Source organism: Cibotium barometz, chromosome 28 (assembly GCF_041138505.1).
Source record: "Cibotium barometz isolate CiBa-2024 chromosome 28, ASM4113850v1, whole genome shotgun sequence".
Classification (NCBI taxonomy): Eukaryota; Viridiplantae; Streptophyta; class Polypodiopsida; order Cyatheales; family Cibotiaceae; genus Cibotium; species Cibotium barometz.
In genome coordinates this window covers 36,045,423-36,064,594 of record NC_141073.1, presented here as the reverse complement: position 1 = coordinate 36,064,594, position 19,172 = coordinate 36,045,423, and the positions used below count along the sequence as shown (strand labels likewise).

The 19,172-nt window shown below is 43.4% G+C and overlaps 1 protein-coding gene across 1 annotated transcript; it reads right to left on the bottom strand.

Moving 5' to 3' along the window:
• Window positions 1-664: 664 nt before the first annotated feature.
• LOC147622788 (uncharacterized) lies at window positions 665-17,707 on the bottom strand. Its single transcript, XM_086822415.1, has 8 exons — window positions 17,580-17,707; window positions 17,004-17,477; window positions 16,147-16,312; window positions 15,928-15,978; window positions 15,652-15,834; window positions 15,367-15,460; window positions 14,404-15,266; window positions 665-1,511 (listed from the first exon to the last, which is right to left on the bottom strand). The coding sequence occupies exons 2-8, from the start codon at window positions 17,462-17,464 to the stop codon at window positions 1,056-1,058; spliced, it is 2,274 nt and encodes a 757-aa protein (XP_086678541.1). The 5' UTR covers window positions 17,465-17,477; window positions 17,580-17,707; the 3' UTR covers window positions 665-1,055.
• Window positions 17,708-19,172: the final 1,465 nt, after the last annotated feature.

Sequence of the window (19,172 nt, the reverse complement as noted above, 5' to 3'; positions counted from 1 at the left end):
TGTTTGCCACCCCTAGTTCCGCGAGGCTTAGAGCCTCCACTCATTGAAGGCATACAACCACGTGTACTCACTCGTATCCTGCCAACAGGAGTGCACAATACAACAGTAAAAAACACTACCCAAGAAGATTATAAAATAAGAACAAGGGATGCGCATGGAGTACACGGTCATACACATCAAGATGGGTGAGTGTAAATAGTGCCAAATCATGCATAGAGTTGCCGTATAAACCGTTTTGCAGATAGGATTTAAAAAGTAAGTTTCATATAGCTTACAAGATTTTGAAAAAACCTTTGAACCATTTACTTCTATCAGACGAACGCACAGCATGAGACAAGAATACTTTGCTGACGGCAAAGCAACTGAAATAAAGCAAAGCTTCCAAAACACTTGGAAGAAGCATAGTACTGTGCATTCCCCTTGTTATCTAACAAGTTCCCATTATCCCCCCTTATGTGATGATTATGAGCAGTACATATTTAATTGACGAAGATCCTTGAAGGGGTACACCTCACAACATGGCACACCTGACACGTACATATGCCAACACGTGCGAGCATGTGCACAGGGCGGAAAAGAGAGAGAGGTATTAACGTCTACAAAGAGCCAGGAGCAGCCCATGAGAGCTCCAATTAGTGACATCCACTATATGTCAGAAGTTTGATTTGCCAATGCCATGGTTGTATTGCTATGAATAATATACATGACACTTGAACTTGAGCACATCTTCCACAATAATTCACCGGAAACATTTTTTTGCTACAACACAGCTTCCAGTCAACAAACTCTGTAAGACTATAACTGTGGCCATAGTTTGTGGTGCTGGAATTTACAAGCATACTGTCAGGCTCTTAAGAAATAGCTTCTTGAATATCACATTACTTGCAAAACACACATTACTGACAATAGTTCTTGCATACAACTCGGTGCTTCGCAGACAGGCTAAATGACTAACAAATGAAGAAGATAGTGGCATAGAAACTACCTCCATAATATAACAAAAGAGAGCGAACCGTGAACCAAGCTGTGTGTTGCTTCTATAGTCCTCTGTTGAATCAAAAATTTGACCAACCTGATGGTTGATTAAGACTGGCAGGACAAGAAGCTCCTTTAAATGAGTTTGCATCATAGGTGGTTCCGCTACCAATTACACCTTCACCCTGTGAACCTTGTCCCATACCCTTGGTTGCTGTAAACCCAGCTCCAAGAGCAGCAAAACTATCATGCAGTCCCCAAGCATCTCCAGCAAATCTTGTAGCCTTTAAGAGTTGACTATTCTCCGTTGTAGCTCCCATCTTCATAACCTCTGATCTCGAGATATCAAACCTTGCGCCGCCAAATGTATCACCTACACTACTGAAATCTTGATGAGGATCCTTTTTACCACTGTGTACCTGCTTGGAAGCAGCATCACTGAAAGCTCTCCATCCTTGTGGCTCAGAAGAAGAATTTCCTGGGAAGCTCAGACCTTCTTGCAGGTCCCAAATTGTACCAACTTGCCGATCTGGATTCTGCTTGAAAACAGACCAAACTTCGTTAGTCTAACCTCCAAAAGACTCAAATCCCATAAGGGGCTAAAATGTCAAGTCTAGAAATCAACCATCTTACCATGCAGCCATTTTGGCTATGTAAGGGAGAAGGGAGGCCCAAAAAAGATTATCAAGTCACACATCTGGCAAATGCATAGGACAATTCATGTCTGAAATTGATACTCACTAGGCTTCAGCTTTATCTCGAACCACACTTAGTTGTTCAAGCCAATCGCCATAGAGACAGCATCTCAGATATGTTACATTTTGCAAGTTTGAAATTTAATTCCCTTATGTGTTAGCAGTAAATACTATGTAAAGCGTCATAAATGCCATTTAAAAGCACTCCCCTTTTGTGCAAGCTTGGCTGCATAGCTCTTTAGTTGAATGCACAGAGAAGCCAATATTAAGCATGGTACATAAGGTACATGTACGGAATTGGTATGGAGAGTACTCAACAAAAACAGTCGCCTATGATACACTACCCTATTTCAAATTTAGATTAGATATTTCACTAGCAAGAACATAAGAGTACAGAAATTTCCCTCCCCCCCCCCCCCAAGAAAAAGTAACAAAAAACTGATGTTATGCTCTGACCAGCCAAGCAGAAGCAGTTCATTATTTTTTCACTTATAAGAGGGAACATAGCAATCATCATCAAGTCTTTAACAATGAAGGCTTGTATGGCAAAAGGAGCAGTTCCAGCCCCCGAGTTTATCACAATTCCTCAGCAAGCAACTTCAGTAAATAGAGTTCAGCCAGTGTTTTCTGTTTCTGTGCTTGATATAGGATTTGCTGTTTTAGGCAGTTTTCAGCCTGTAGAGTTAATGAGCCAATCATAGCCAACGGGCGCACAGCCCAGCGGTGAGTGTTTGTGACTCAGGTAGGGGAGGTCCCGAGTTCAACTCTCTGCATGTACCATTGGTATCATAGCAGCTTTGTGACCACGAGTTAAAATGGCCAAGCAACCTTCAAGCAGGTACCACATTGCAACTACAGAAGGATCTACTCAAGGAAAAAGAATGGAACCTGTTGTATACTTCTAGAGCATTTCTTCTTCATGTTGTGTGCATGTGTACAGACGCACGCACATATCATACTTTGAACCAGCTAAGTATGTCTTGTGCTGTTCTCCACAAAATCAAGCAAGAGTTGCACACAATCTCTAGCACAAACTTATACAACAGCAACAAAATCAAGAGGATCAAGATGCTCCAGTTGGCCAAGCACATTTTCCAAATCACTTTTTCGCTTAATACTCTCATGACAATCAGCATTTCAGTACAAGAGACGCAGTTTTCTAAATTGGACCTCCCACTAAAGGGAGTCATTCCCACTCCCATCGTCCTGGACATCAAAGTTTCCAGAGAGCTCTCTGAGTGCCTCGAGTTCATCCAGTTCTAGTTCTTATTCCCAATCCAAAGAGCACAATCACATGTTGAAGATGTCTGATGTTTAAATCCTCAAGTTTGATGAGATGATGGATAGAAGATGACCATCCCTCTGCTAGAGAGACGGAAGCAGCTTTTGGCAGCATCAGGGAATCTGACAGTTTCCAGGTTCACATTTCTGTCACCTGCACCTACTGTACTTGGTTGGCACGTGACATATATGTACTTTTAAGTGCAAGTTTTGGGTAAGAGATGTGCACTGAGCATTTTGTGAGCCCTAGTTGTCATGTGCACGCCCATGCCATGGCTAATCTTCAGCATGAACTGGCTTAATCCCTGATTAGTGTAGTAGCTAGGACAGCATCATTAACATCATCAGTAGCAAAGCATCAGGATCATCAACATCTTCATCAACAGCCATCATCGTCAGTAGAAGAACCATCAGCATCAGCATCAGCATCATCAGATTCAGCAGCATAAACACTATCATCAGCACTGACATGGAGGTTGGGGCCGCTCTGTCGGCTGGCTGTAGACAGGTTGTCGGCAGCCAGCAGAGTACCCAACAGCAGGCAGCTGGATGCCCAGCTATTGGCCGATAGCAAAGATAATAAAGCGCATCATTTATATATATTAAAGGGATTTTATGTCCAATCAGAACTGGCCGACTGCTGGATGCTGGCCGACCAACACTCTACCCTCATATATAAGCATAAATCAGTTTTCACCAAGATCATTCAGTTCATAATCATCATTCGGTCATAGCCTCGGTAGAGCATATGTAGAAGGGGGCCCAGCTCACCCCTATGGGGCTGACCATAGGCAGCAGGCCTACATTATGTAGAAACATCAAGTTACCTTTTTGTAGCATAGTAATACAAGAAAACCTGACACCTAATCTCTCTCTCCTTTGTGTCTTAATCATGTGTTAATTAGCATCAATGTTCTTAATCATGCTTACGGCTGTGGATCAGTGCAACAAGGCTACCGTGCATGCAACATTGGTATCAGAGCATTCAAGCTCAGCCCACTAAGCTATGTCCCAAGGAAGGTGCACACTTCCTGTAGATTGGATGCAGCAGGAGTGGTTTGCACAACAAGCGAAGCCAGAGGAAGCATCCCCTAACGGTAGGAACGCATACCCAGTACCTCATTAAGCCCTCACAACATTTCCAAAGGCCTAGAAACAGGCATGATCAGTTCCGGTAGGTGACCCGATGCTGTGTCAAGGTTAAGGGAAAGAGGCATGGGGACAGCAGTGACCAGATGCTCAATTCGTCATCAAGACTTGGAAGTGGAGATCAAGAGTGTTCAAACCAAAAATATCAGTCAATTAAAGTCAAAGTCTAGGTGACCCGACACTGTGTCAAGGTTAAGGGAAAGCAGGCATGGGGACAACAGTGAACAGATGCTCAATTCGTCATCAAGACTTGGAAGTGAAGATCAGGAGTGAAGGTGTACAGACCAAAAATATCAGTCACTTGAAGTCAAAGTCAGTAGAAGTCAAAGTCAATCAGCAGTAGCAATTCAAGACCAAGTCCAGGGAGGGAGGATGACAGAGTGTCCACCCCGTTATCAAGTTTAGCAAAAGGGAATGTCACGTGCACGCCCGTGCCATGGCTAATCTTCAGCATGAACTAGCTTAATCCTTGACTAGTGTAGTAGCTACGCTAGCATCATTAACATCATCTGTCATCAGTAGCAAAGCATCAAGATCATCAACATCTTCGTCAGCAGCCATCATTGTCAGTAGAAGAACCATCAGCATCATCAGATTCAGCAGCATAAACACCATCATCAGCATTGACATGGAGGTTGGGGCCTCTGTCAGCTGGCTGTAGACAGGCTGTCGGCAGCCAATAGAGTACCCAACAGCAGGCAGCTGGATGCCCAGCTATTGGCCGACAGCAGAGATAATAAAGCGCATCATTTATATATATTAAAGGGATTTTATGGCTGCTGGATGCTGGCTGACCAGCACTCTACCCTCATATATAAACATAAATCAGTTTTCAGCAAGATCATTCAGTTCATAATCATCATTCAGTCATAGCCTCAGTAGAGCATATGTAGAAGGGGGCCCCGGTCACCCCTATGGGGTTGACCATAGGTCTACGTCATGTACAAGCATCAAGTTACCTTTTTGTACCATAGTAATACAAGAAAACCCAACACCAAAACTCTCTCTTCTCCTCTCTCCTCTGCGTCTTAATCATGTGTTAATTGCATCAATGTTCTTAATCATGTGTTAATTGCATCAATGTTCTTAATCATGCTTAAGGATGTGGATCAGTACAGCAAGGCTTATGTGCATGCAACACTAGTCTAGGGACTAGTCGCCAATTGCCATCAGGGTAGACCAAGGTAGGTAGGTCAATCAATCAATGCAAAGTCCTGCAGTGCTGTACATTTTTGTAAACCCATCTGGAGTTGAAACTGTACAATTGTTTAGGTAGCTTACTACACCAAGTGCCGGGCAGCACCAGGCTTGCGTGTGGTCAATCGGCAAGCTAGCCAAACAGCTGGGCAACCAAGGTGGGCAAGCTAGACAGCTAGGCACACCGTCTTCTTGAGTAAACAGTCCCGCCTCCTCTATGTCAAGACTGACAGAAGCTTGCTCTTGAAGTCGACGATCGTCATCAATGAGGATAGCCCACCATGTCTTTGTATGGCATCTCTCTAGACACCCGAAGTGAAGATAACACTTCCTTGTACTTTTCCATCTCTTCCAAGCTGGAGAAGAATACTGCAATCTTGTCATCTTCATCAATGTTGGCCTTTAAAGCAGCTATTTGTCGAAGGAGGGAACCTATGGAGCTGAGGTGCTCTTGCAATGTGTGATGTTCTTTCATTTTGAAACCATAATACTTTTGCTTGTTCCCGAATAGATTTTCGAGATCGTCCCATACTTGATTGGCGGTTTTGTTAAAGTTGACGTGATGAATGAGATTGTCGGCAAGTCCTAGACCAATGTGAGCTAGTGCTTGATCATTCTTCTCTATCCAGACTCTTACTACAGGTGTTGTAGCTACACCTTCGGGCTTCTCTACTGTGCCATTGACAACACTCCAAACTCCGTCTCGCATGAGCAAGAGCCTGACTTTTCTCTGCCATGCCAGGAAATTCGTGCCACGTAACCTTTCAAAAGCAATGCTGGTTTGTTTTGCTCCATAGTTTTATGTGGTATGGACCACCAATGATTTGTTTGTATAGCAACACCTTGGAGCAGAAAAGGTACTACTCAGGAGAGCAATGGCAGGAGTAGAGTGCAGCAAATGAATGAAGAGAGAGTCGTGATAATGCTGTGCTGCGGTGGTAATGGCAACATTGAAGGCAAGTGCTGATTGAGGGAGGTTGCTTCAGGGCCACGTTGGAGAAGATGCACGTGTAACAAGTCATGGCTGCGGTAGCAAAGGGCTGGCACAAAAGCAAGGGCGAGACGGGCAGTGTGGCAGCAGTTCCCTTAGTAGTCACACCGTCCGAAGATGGTGGCACCTCTGATGGACCCTAAGACAATAATAAATATACAATAGATCCATTCATCCCACTTATATAATAATCCCCCATAAAAGCATAAAGCAATTACTTATGGAATTATTATCTTACGAGTGTTTAGAACCTTAGGCCACTATAATCAACCTACTTTTCTAATCTTTTGGGCCCTCTAACCCAAGATTAGTCCAACTAACCCTATGGTTAGCATCAAATACGTAGCACTTTAACAAAAAATACGTTCATAGTGGATTGACCACTATATACTAGCGATCCCTCCCTCAATCCGAAGCATGACACAACCAAACACTAGATACAAAGTGGACTGGACCAGGCCTCAATGGCCATGCCACAACATGGGCATCACAGACACAAATAAGCAAACAAACGGAATGAGCCTCACTGACTATACCACGTCTCTAGTATCACATTCCACATGAGCGGACCATTGGATCATACCACAACATGGGTATCATGCCCAATTGCTCACCCACTTAAAAACTAGGGTTATCCAAATAAAAGATAGCTACCAAAACACAAGAATTGCTCTCTGGAGTGAGCATTTTCTAAACCCTTAGGTTCCTATGGTTGAAGTTCAAAGTTATTCTTCACACAAAATCTTCTCTAAGAGGCTCATTCCATGCATAAAACTTTTGGAGGTTTGCACCTTGTTTTCAATGGGAGCTATGTGAGCTAGTCACATGCTACGCATGTGGTCTTTTGCCATTTCCAAGAGACTATTCATAGGATATTTTAATTTTTTATGCTTCATTGTAATACATTGCCTTCACATTTTCATGTACTCATGCATGCTCATACTTTGGCACTTGCACACCTTTACCTTTCCCATCATGTTCACTATAATCACACTTCAACAGGAGACTTTACGTGGATCACCATCACAGTATAAATTTGGTAACCACCTTGGAACCAAACGACTAAAAAGTTACAAATTGTAATCTAATTTAGATTGATGATTACCATTTGGTAACTTTGCACTAGTAAAAAATTACCAAATGATAACTCACTTTTTAAGAAAAATTACCATTAGGGTTTTTCTATAAGCCTATATGATGCATGCTTAACAAGGCTCAAATTGATAACTTGAGGCTCACCAAGTAGAAATCACTATAATATCTTGCTATTTTTTCCAAGTTCTCTCAATAACTGATAGAAATAGCTTTAATTTTTTGAAACTCGCAACATATAGCATGTATGAAAGAAATGAAGAGATCTTTGGAAACTTTAAGATTTAGAAAATTACCAAATTGTAACTCAAAATTTAGAATATGTTACCAATGGTAATTTTATGAAAATCTCAAATTTATACTATGATCACCATCCTCACCTTTTGCTTTTGCGAGTTATGATCAAGGGAAGGTTCTATCTTTGGGATCTTTGTTCACTCCATAATTTTTTATGATGATATCAACACCTTGGACGAGGTTGCAAAAACCAACAAGCAGGCCCTGCAGAAAATTGTCCAGGCAGAATCTGAGTTTGACCAAAGGATAGCCCAAGCTAACGAGTGGCTAAAGTACGAGGTCAGGGATGCAAAACTGGTGTATCACAGAATATATAGAAAGGAGGTATGTATCTCGAATAGTCATCTACAATCAGCATGTAGTAGAGAGACCCATTCAAGGAGGGAGTTGGGGATTGCCCACTCAAGTCGAAATGAATCAACTTGAGTATTCCCTGAGCACGATGAGTAGCATGATGTGGGAACAGAGTACGATGCTACTTACCCATTTGACATGGCTGGCAAACATCTTTTGTCAATTTGAGGCGGGGTATGCCTGCAACCAACTAATCTCTAGAAAACTCATAGAGCGTGTCATAAGGAAGGTGACCATAGCGATAGTGCCATAGTTGTTCAGTGTCCAAGAGAGCTTGGGTCACATAGGCACGAACCCGATGAAATTCAGACCCCTCAGAGGAGGGCTCAGATAAAAAAGTAGACATCTGGTATAAGCCAACCTTCTGAGCTTGACCTTTGGCAACAACAAGACCGGTAGTCTCATCAATTACCTCGACAACTCGTTTGTTGAAGTAAACTCCACGATCGAGTTGGATCAGCTAGGATACAAAAAGTAAGTTGAGACCCAAGTTAGGGACAAGATAGACATTGTCCAAGGTAGCCTGGTTGGGACCTGTGTTAGTGTCAAATAAGACGGTGATTTGATGGGCATCATTGTGTTGTTGCCACATCGAACTTCACCACCATTAGCAGGACGCTGAGAGAGGAAAATGTTAGCATTGCGTGCCATATGGTGTGTAGCTCCACTATCAACTACCCAAGTGACCGGATGACCACAAGAAAGAGTTGGGTGAGCCTCAATGATGGGCACGAGAGGATTGTCAGGTAACTAACAGATCTGAATGAAGGTAAAGGCTTTCACACACGGATGGCCTCACCTAGGTCTTTATTTCTTCTTTCGTCTCGAGAAGTGGCCGGAGTCAACCTCAAATGTGACCTAAGCGACATTGGCCGAGGGGCCGGGATGAGGTGTAAGGAAAGACCAATCAGACATCTCTTCCGGGGTGGTGAAAGAAACTGACTAGGAGGGGGGGCCTTGACCAACCTGACCAATGGATCGCCACCAAGAGGATCTCGACCAAGTCGTACCATTGCCTTGTTGAAGGTTCCTTGGCGAGGAACCTTGCAGAGTAGGTGCTAGATTATTACCCCCTCTTGATCTCCAATTTGGGGCATTGCTACCACCTTGGTTGTTTTGGCGGTTCGAGTTAGTGGTGTTGGAGGTGTTGCCTCTATTTTCCTTGGCTTTAAAGACACACTCATCATCAATATGCCCAGGCATTTGACAAAAGTACAATATTTATTCTTTTTGGATATATTTTGCCAATGAGAAATGGGTGTTGAGGCAGGGTTTTTGGGATCAATATTGTTGCCTGGAGGTTTGTCTTGATTACCTGAGTTGCTGTTTCCCTTCCCTTGCTGTCCTTTTTGAGTAGAGGTGGTATTGGACACAAGGGTCCCCTCTTGAGTAGAGGAAGAAGAGGATTGACTTCTTGGGATGAAATTGGTCATGCAACCGAGCGAAGCGCAAGAGTTGGCACTCACACTCATATAGGTTAGGCATAGGTTCTAAACTAATGGTCTGTGTGACAAAAGTAAAGAAACTAAGCGGCAACTTGTTCAGTAAAGTGATAACCTGGTCTTCCTGCGACTTGGCGGAGCTAGTGGTGGCATACTACGCGTTAAGGCGCCAGTATTCAACAACCTTGACGGTCAGGTCATCCCCCTCTTTGATAGAGAAAATTTGAATTTGATACTCGAGATCAATGCGACGCGTGCAATCACGTGCAGCATCTCTCTGCAAGGTATGCCCATTTGTCAGAGACAGAAAAACTGCTAGAGTTGCGAATGAAACTCTGGCAAAAGGCCTTGCATGAGCTCCACTATAGCAGTGGCATTTCTAGCTTCCCAATAGCGGATGACTTCAAGAGGTGCTAGGGAGGGGTGGGATTTTGATTCAAATCCCTTAACTAGGTTCCAAGAACCTTGGGAAGTAAAAACCTGTTCCATGGGATTAGCCCAGGTGGTATAATTAGATCCGTTAAAACGAGTCTTTTCTGTGAAAGCATTTCTGGACATCGAAACATGAAAGGAAGAAGATGGGGGAGTCTAGGATGTCTAGTACCCATATCCGGAGTGTACAGGTTAAAGAGGAAAAACAAAAAATCCACTAGTACCACGCATATGTGTAGAACCTGGCAAAGATACTCCAAAAGATGGAATATAAGGTGAAATACCTGGCTGAGGCACAAATCCTTGAGTGGGCACATAAGTAGGAAAGGCATTAGTGCCAGAGATGGGTTGGTAAACCACCTGATACCCCGGGATGCTGGGTGGCACCGCAGTGCCAAAGGGCATAGTGCTGATAGATACCTGTGATGGGTAAAACCCATACGCAAGACCCAAAGGGGGTGCAGTCGGTGATGACTGCACACCAACACTAGCAAGAAAAAACATGGATTGGGTGCGAGGATTTTGTGCTTGACGTTAAGCAGTATTCCAAAACACATTAGGAGCAGGAACAGAAGGTGAACCAGAAGAGAAAACAGTGCTACCTCCTTGAACACCAGAAGTCCAAGAGTGAATTGTACTCCTAGACCCTCCTCTATTTGGGTTCACATAATGCCAGGGATCGAGAGTAGTTGATGGTACCTGTTGAACCTGTGCTACAGAAGGAGATACCCAGGTAGAGTTAGGAACATAAGTACTAAAAGGCACATACGAACCTAACGCGATCACCAGTAGGGTTGATGATGATGGATCTTTGAACTACCGAGGAGTTAACCTGTCCTTCCTGAGAAAAGATCCCATACTAAAGTCCAAGTTGTCGGCTAGAATGAGTGGCAAGACTCTCCAAATGAGGCTGAATACCTAGGTCCAATACTGGCACACTGGCTATAGGCATGTGTCCTCCTCTGGAAGTGACACTTGATGAGCTTGGAGAAGAAAGACGAGATGCCAAGGGTGTAGAGGGTGAGTAGCGAAAAATTCATTGGTCGTCTCCTAATGAAAGACCTCAAACGGGACTCTCCTGTGAATAAGGAGTCCCATCCTCCGTGTGATCTATATCAAAATAAGGAGAATCAACATATGGAAAAAAAGGTTGGTCCTCTGGAATCGTGGGTAGACGATCCATGCTGTGTGCTCTCAAGGTCTTCAATCCTTTTGCTCATGATAACTTTGATACCATGTGAGGGCAAAAGAAACCAAAGGACCAAATATATGAGAGATCAGAGCAAATCACACATCATGCAATACATATATACATACATATTACATACATACATATATATATATATATATAAGCTCCTGTACTAGACTTTATCATACATACATACATACATACATACATACATATACATATATATATATATATATATATATATAAACTAGACTTTATCATACGTACATACATACATACATGTGCATGCATGCATGTATGTATGTATGTATGATAAAGTCCAGTACAGGAGCTCAATGTGAGACTCCAAAGAAGCAAGAAGGGTTGTTGTCCCGTGATAATGCAAAGGAAGTGCTGTAAGCGCTCATGTCTACAGATGTAAAACGCAGATCAAGTGCTAATGTGCTGATGTCTGCTGATGTAAAACACTTAAGACAGCCCTGATATAGGCAGCCAACATAACATGTAAATGCTGATGATAGCCCTGATATAGGCGGCCAGCAAAAGATGTAAACGTTGATAGTAGCCCTGATGTAGGCGGCCGGCAGAAGATGTAAACGTTGAAGGTAGCCCTGATGTAGGCAGCCAGCAGAAGATGTGAACGCTGATGGTAGCCCTGATGTAGGCGGCTAGCAAAAGATGTGAACGCTAATGGTAGCCCTAACGTAGGCGGCCAGCAAAAGATGTTCTTGTGATTGTGCTCAAGCTGAATAATGATGCACTTCATATATATAGGCTGAGTGGGTGCTAGTCGGTCACATGTGGCTGTCGACCAGCACATAAAGCTAAAATAAAATGTCAATATAGCCCTTTTTGGGCTAGATAAAATACCCTTTTGGGTATATTTTCACACAATGACCAGCAGTCAAAATGGAAACAATATCTTCCGTTGGTACAAGCAATCCTAAATGATACTCACTCATTGAGTATTGCTCGAATGCCGTACAAGGCAACATTTGGTCGCCGGTTCTCCTCTTTTGACGAGACAAGTATCACCATCCCTAGAGGCCAACAAGGCAACCGAAACATTTTCAAAATCATTTGAGTCAATTAAGGAGCGCCTTGGCCAAAACTCAAGAAGCTTATACCCAAGAACACAACAAATCCAAGAGAGATGTCAACTTTAAGGAAGGGGATTGGTTATATCTCCAGATCATGAAGCAACAGCTAAAGCAAGTGGCCAAGCATTGTCCCAATGCTTTCATTCCATAGTTTCGGCCCTTTTTCAGTCATTCAGAAGTTAAGTAATGTCTCTTTGAAGTTAAAGTTGCCAGAAAGTTTGACTATGCACAATGTCTTTCATGTTTCTTGGTTGAAGCAATATGTAGGTCCAACATTGCAAAATGTATCACAAGAACAACCAAATATGATCGACGAGGTAAAAGTCATAGAGCCAACAAATTCTCCTCCGCAGATGATAGCATGGTTCCGGTTGAAGAATAAGACAATTTTATTGAAGGACCGAGAAACTCATGAAGCAGTATGTCTAGATGAAGAGTTCTTTCAAGAGTACTCCCCGTTATTGGCAGACTAATTGGAAGGCCTGAACCTGCTGCCACACTAAGCAGGAGGAAAAGTCACATGCACCCTGCACTAGGATACAGAGTGATACACTGGCATCATCATTGGTGTAACATTTGTACAAAAATAGTACCTTTTAGATAAATTTGTCATATGTCGTGACCCCATTGTGAGCCCTCTATCTAGGGACAATCAAGCACGAGCTATAGAGGTCAGTCTCCGAGCCATAGAGGTCAATCTGGAGTCAGTCCTCTTAACCCACTTGGAGAATTCATCAGATAAGTGCATGTAGCAATCAGCCTTAGCATTAGGTTTGCATCAGAAGCATGTAGTTAGCATATAGGCTAGGAAGGCATGCCTATGGGCCAGCCAAAGACCATCCCATGCCTAGCGGCCTCAGTTGGCAGCCTGGTTGGGCTGTTTACCGCCCTGAACTACCATAAGAGGCAGCTGACACCATGAGGGAGCTTTATTGCTCCTTTCAGCCAACATAATGGGCTGACTGTAGCCATTGGTTGGTCAGCAAGCAGACTGGGCAGCAGCAGAAGTAAGTGCAGCATTAAATTCTGTAAACGCTAGCATTAAATGTTTTTATAGCATTTTTTAGGTCGCTCCAGGCCTTGGGCCAAACATCTGACATCTCTACAAGTTAGCGAGGCTTGTGCATAGCCAAACGCAAGATAGAGGTCTTGATCCAGGGCTGCAACATTACCAGAAACGCAGTAAGAATGTCTCCAAATCTCACATTTCTTCAAGTTAATGAAGTTTGTGCATAGCCAAACGCCAGATGGACAGAGGTCTTGATCCAGGGTGGCCAGCAACATTACCAGAAACGCAGCAAGAAGGTCTCCAAGTCGTCATGTTTACAGCCAGACAGTCAGTCCTCTACACATTCAGCAATAAAGCAAATACACCATTCATGGTGGGGGCCCTTAAGAGGGTATCTAGAAACCAACACTGTGTATTCTCTTCCTCTTTCACTCTCTATACTATCCTCTTCATATTGTGATATTCATCGTCGAGATTGAAGGTGCTGAATTCCATTAATCAAAGTATAATCCTTGTTTGTAAGCTTTCCATGCATGTTACACATTCACAGGATTAGCGACAAGCGAATCAGAACTGGCTGTTGATACCAGACTATCGGAAGTACTTAATTGTTGGGATTGTCTAGAAGGACAAGCTAAACACATGAAACCCTAGCGTAAATTCCTGTATCAGGTGCATACTAGAAATGATAGGAACTTGTGGGGTACTACTTGCGCCTATGATGACGACTAAATCAAGAACATTCTTTGTTATGATGAAGAAATACATGTTCCAGTCATGCCTTGTCAAATTGCTCTTGATAAGCATGTGAATAACAGGAAATACACGAGGAGAAAAGATCAATGAGAAGAAGGTATGGGGTAATGATAAGTTAAAAGAACATTCCCACACCACTTCTTCTAAAAGACATATAGGAGGTAAATCATCCCAATCATGAACTGTCCCCATCAAAGAAATACATCAACCTCAACAAAGTCCCACAAGGTCAAGCTTCTAAGTTCTCCCCAACATGCCCCAGGAGAATCATTGAAAGGCGTGTGTGAATGCTGAGCACATCATGAATTCTCCTTTGGTAAAGAAGCATTAAGGGGATCGCATGCATAGATAACAAAAACTTTTGCCATGCAACAGAAGAGGCAGTCCTAAGTATCTGTCCTATCATGGCACACCAACAGTTGCTGCCTGTCTCTACTGACTTACTTGTGAAGATAGAGGAGGAGGTGGTCGGGTTTGAGAGACTGGTTCCTTAGCCTGAAAGGGGGTACTCTGATTGTTTGTTGCTGCAAGGGTTAATTTTAGCTCCTGAATTTCAACTCTCTGAGATCGGCATATTGCTGTGAGTTTCTCATACTTTGAGGCAATCTCCAGTTTCTCTTTCTGTGCTTGCTTAAGATCCTTTTTTAAGTTCTCTAATTCCACTTGCCAGCTTTCTCCACCTGTACCTTTAATCTCAGCTGTGAGATTTGAAGCTTTTTGAAACTCAGCTACAAACTCGCTAAAAGCCTCATCAGTTGTCGGATTCACACTCTCCGCATAAGGAACCACCTGAGATAATCCAATACTTGGGCCCCCCTTATTACGCACATTATGTTCACCACCATTGTCATCGTCCAACCTAGCATCGCCACCGTCATCCTCTCCTGAACTGGGTCCTGAATACTTTCTCACTGCAAGTCCCCTCTTTTTTGAGAGATCGCTTCTCATTGATTGGGGCTCGCTGAAAAAGCTAGTGGCACTTTGTGTCCCCTGCAAAGGAGGACTCTTGGATAGAGATCCAGGTTGGCTGCCTGTGCTAACAGACTTGTTTCTGGCAGGGGGGTGCTTGTCATTATCATGATGTGATTCCTGTGCAAACTGTGTTGACCAAAAAGACCCCAAAGCGCCACCTTTTCCGACACTAGATACAGAGCCATAATCTGTTTCCTGTGATGTCAAAGTAGAAGACCTATGGTCTGATTCCTTCTGTACAGAAGGGGGGGACCCACGTTCTGTATTTCTTTGAGGAGGCAGAGGTGGTGATCTTGTAGGCATAACAGAAGGTTGCCTACCCTGAACCACGTTGCCTGTCCATTAAAAAAACTTACCAATCAATCAGGATTCGAAAAATGAAATGCTTCAAACAACAAACAATTATTCCCTTCATCGTGTAGAAGGTAAACTTACCAGCATTGTCTTGTGATGGTAGTGTTGATGGAGCTGTGTCTGGGCTAATCTTTTGACACTCTGACGGTAAACAACCGTTCACTCTGTGCCACACCTGAAATTGCACCACAAAAACCAATCAACACACTTACATGTCCCTTAGCATGTGACTTTTCGGCCAGCTTCTGGTGATACAGACCACATCTTTGATGAGGACCTCTCATGACAGCATGGACCGCACTAAGTCACCTAGCTTGCAGCCATTGAACTAACCTAGTTCAGAGGCCGTTCAAGCAGAGCCCTTGCCTGCATAGCATCTGGCCTTGCCTCAGGACTGGAATTAAGCATGTCTTTGATCAAGCCTGTGATGTTTGCACTGTACTTTGGCAAATCAGGCAGCCGATAATTTCCATTCAAGATCTGCAACTTTGACTCTCCATCAAATGCAGACTTGAAATATGCCATTCTATACAATAGGCATCCAAGTGCCTGCAAACAAATTTGAAGCCACTCTTAGATCCCACGGATGTCTCAACATTGCTAAATGCAGCGAGTTAAGAGTGCAAATTCCATTCATCTTACCCAGATGTCCACCTTCTCACTAATGATTTCTCTCCTGTAAAGATCCCACATCTGAAACACCAGTTACAGTAAGTGACCCTGATAATACATAAGCATGTGGTTATGTAAGCTTTCAATATAATATAGCAATGTGATCTTCCTCGAGTTCCAGCATATAAATTGAAAACTACACAAAAATAATTTCCATCTGTTAACTATGGCATGCTATCAAGCACAAACCTCTGGAGCTCGATAAGCAGGAGTTGTATGCTTCCTTATGATGTCCTCCTCAACACCCATCTCTGCTGCCTTCTCAAAGCGTTTATGGTTGGTTGAAGTGCTACCAAAGTCACAAAGCTTCCACTGACCATCACTTCCCAACAACAAATTCTCAGCTTTTAAATCCCTGACAAAACAACGCTAACCATCAGAGAGAATAAGCAAAGCCCACACATAAGGATGAAGTCGAATCAGCAAAAGCAAACAGTCTTTAGCAATGCTTTAATACAATTAGCGTGTGCCACAAATACAAATGTTGCATATGATTAAAGAAATTTTTTTTGGAGGTGTTTCCCAAAAGTTACACCTTGCAAAGCTGACAACTAGAGCGACTCAATGCTTTCAATCTCGCAAGTATGTGCATGTAAATGAGGTCCAACTGACATGTACTCGTAAGAGATCACACGCATAGCTATAGGGCACTGGCGGCCCCTACCACCAGTAATCTAGGATCTCTTAATGTATGACGACTAGAAAGCCAGAATGTATTGAATCTCACAAATTTGTATATGTAAATTAAGGTTGCGTTGACAAGTAAAGTATTTTACATGGCATGGCCATGGGGCACTACCAGCACCTCAGAAAGAATTGAAGATCTTTTCAAGTGTGAAGGCAAGACTCAGGCAGTACTGTTGATCTTCATTTACAGACGGGTATTCAGACCCTACTGTGATCCATATAGATTTGTACGACTAGCAGAGATCCAAACAGAAGTAAGTGATTGCATACTTGCATAAGCAAAGCCTTTGCTTAGACAAGGTGACAAAACAAACCTTTGTGCACTGAGAAGGTAGATCTTGAATAATAGGAAGCCTAACCTGTGAGCTATCGCAGGTGATTGGCAGTGCATTGCATAGACTGCATTGCAGATGTCGCGGAACATCAAAAGCAGCTGCTTTTCCTCAAAGTAGCCAGCACCACGGCTGTCAAGAACATCAACCATCATCTTCTCACAGTACTCGGTGACAAGGAAGCACTCCTTGGTACGACCCATGTCATACATAGACTGGGCATGGAGAGTGATGATGTTGGGGTGGCCACGCATGGCCTTGAGGGCGGAGACCTCCTTCTTGACGAAGTCAAGGGACTCTGTGTCGTTGCAGATGATGTGCTTGAGGGCGAAAAGCTTGCCGGACTGGGCATCACGGGCCAGGTAGACAGAAGAGAAACCCCCCTGAGCAATGGTGCTCCGGATCTGCAGCCGCAGAGAGCCCACCTCAACCGTCCGCCCTTCAAGACCCGCTTGCTCCTTGGGGATGAGCTGCTTCAACCGCCACATCTCCTGATCTTTGCTGCACACACACACACACAAAACGCGCACAAACACTATCCGTTATTCAGAAGATCGCAGTCAGCATTCCTATACCTGCATTGCTTTGAATCCTTTTACTTACAAGCAGCTTGCAGATCGTCGCGCTCAATGCCCCATGCCTCAACTTTTCTCACCGAGATCGAAAGTCCGCTCGTTAAAATGAAGAACGTACTATAAATGCGGTGCGCCCTGTCGGTTTCACACTAAATGTCCGCCCGGAACTTGCTATCACTCCAAGAGGATTGGGCATTATGTGAGGGAGTGTGTCCGAAAGCAAAAGATACAAGAAGAGGATTGGGCATTATGTGAGGGAGTGTGTCAAAAAGCAAAAGATAGAAGAAGACAACTGGAAGTAAAGGAGAAAGAGGAAGGTGTAGAAACGACAACTGGTGAAATAGGGGAACTACGCGAGGGGAAGACATGGAGAAGGGTCACGAGGGTAACCAGAAGAGAGTACCATTAAGAGAGTCACTTGAGCAACATGGAGCAGGTTGTGGGAAAGCTTGAGACCTCCCAAACTACATTGGAGAGGTGAGCATGTTGGAGAGGGATGAAAAAGTTTATGGGGTAATCCACATTGGTCCCAGGTCAATGGAAATCAAGGAGGCTAAGGATGTAGAGAGCGACATGGAGGGGGTGTGAGGGTACAAGATGAGGATGGTGCTAGATGAAGATGTTGCTGAGGGTGGCATAGTAGGGGCTTTGACACGATCCTCCATAAATTCAGAATCCATGCTAAGCTAGTTGACAAAGAAGGAGTCAAACCTTCTTCTTTGATTTTTTTATGCAAGTGAGATCAAAGTAAAGAAAATGTATGTTCATGTCAATAGCTTACCTTAGCCTTGCTAAGTCATGTGTGTCGTTAGGTCTTGCCTTCGAGCCACAAACTGTAACTTCCCTATGTGGGTGCGCTAGCTCATCCGTTGCTCCTTTGCCAAAGGGAGAGCTCTCTATGCCTAGATAAAGTCAACAAGAAATGGTCCTTCACGATGGTTCTCTCTCACAAAAGACAAGGAATTAAGGGGAAGCATTAGCAAGAAGACAACCTACAACCAAACCTATCTAGCATGCAAGATTTAATGACAAATAAGCAAGCAAGAAGAGGGATCCCAAGCTCATCATCAAGGCTCTACTATGAGCCACTAGACTCTCCATCAAAAAAAGAATGCCTTGCAGAAATGTCGGGCATACCAAGAGACTCACCAACCTTCTCTTTGCCCTTTCGTGATGTATCAATTGCATTTTCACGACTAGTATTTTGATGCAGCCTACCACTCCATGGTCTATCAAATAGACCCAATAGCAGAGGACTCTCCAAGTCCACTCAATAACTGTGATTGCCGATGACTTGCATTCTGTGCAATCACATTTCCAGTTATATAAACTCCAACGACATCTTTCTTAGTAGCATACCAACTACTCATTTCATCAAACATAACATCTCTGCTTATTTGCCTTTGGATCCAGCTTTGTACGTAACTCATCTGGCACATGCACATAAGCTATGCATCCAAAAACTTTCAAGTGAGACAAATCACGTTTCTTGCTACTAAATTTCTCCTCTGGTGTTACATCATGTATGGTTGCAGTAGGAGTCTTCTTATTCATGATATAAACTAATGTAGAAATAGCTTCAGCCCAATAGCTATGTGGCATATTCTTCTCTGTCATGATC

Excerpts from the sequence above, each read along its gene's own strand:
- LOC147622788 (XM_086822415.1), bottom strand. The coding sequence starts at position 17,464 with ATGTGGCGGTTGAAGCAGCTCATCCCCAAGGAGCAAGCGGGTCTTGAA. Across the intron at positions 16,313-17,003 it reads TCACCTGCGATAGCTCACAG|GGATTTAAAAGCTGAGAATT; the intron begins GTTAGGCTTCCT and ends TTGTTTTGTCAG. Across the intron at positions 15,979-16,146 it reads CTGCTTATCGAGCTCCAGAG|ATGTGGGATCTTTACAGGAG; the intron begins GTTTGTGCTTGA and ends CTGGTGTTTCAG.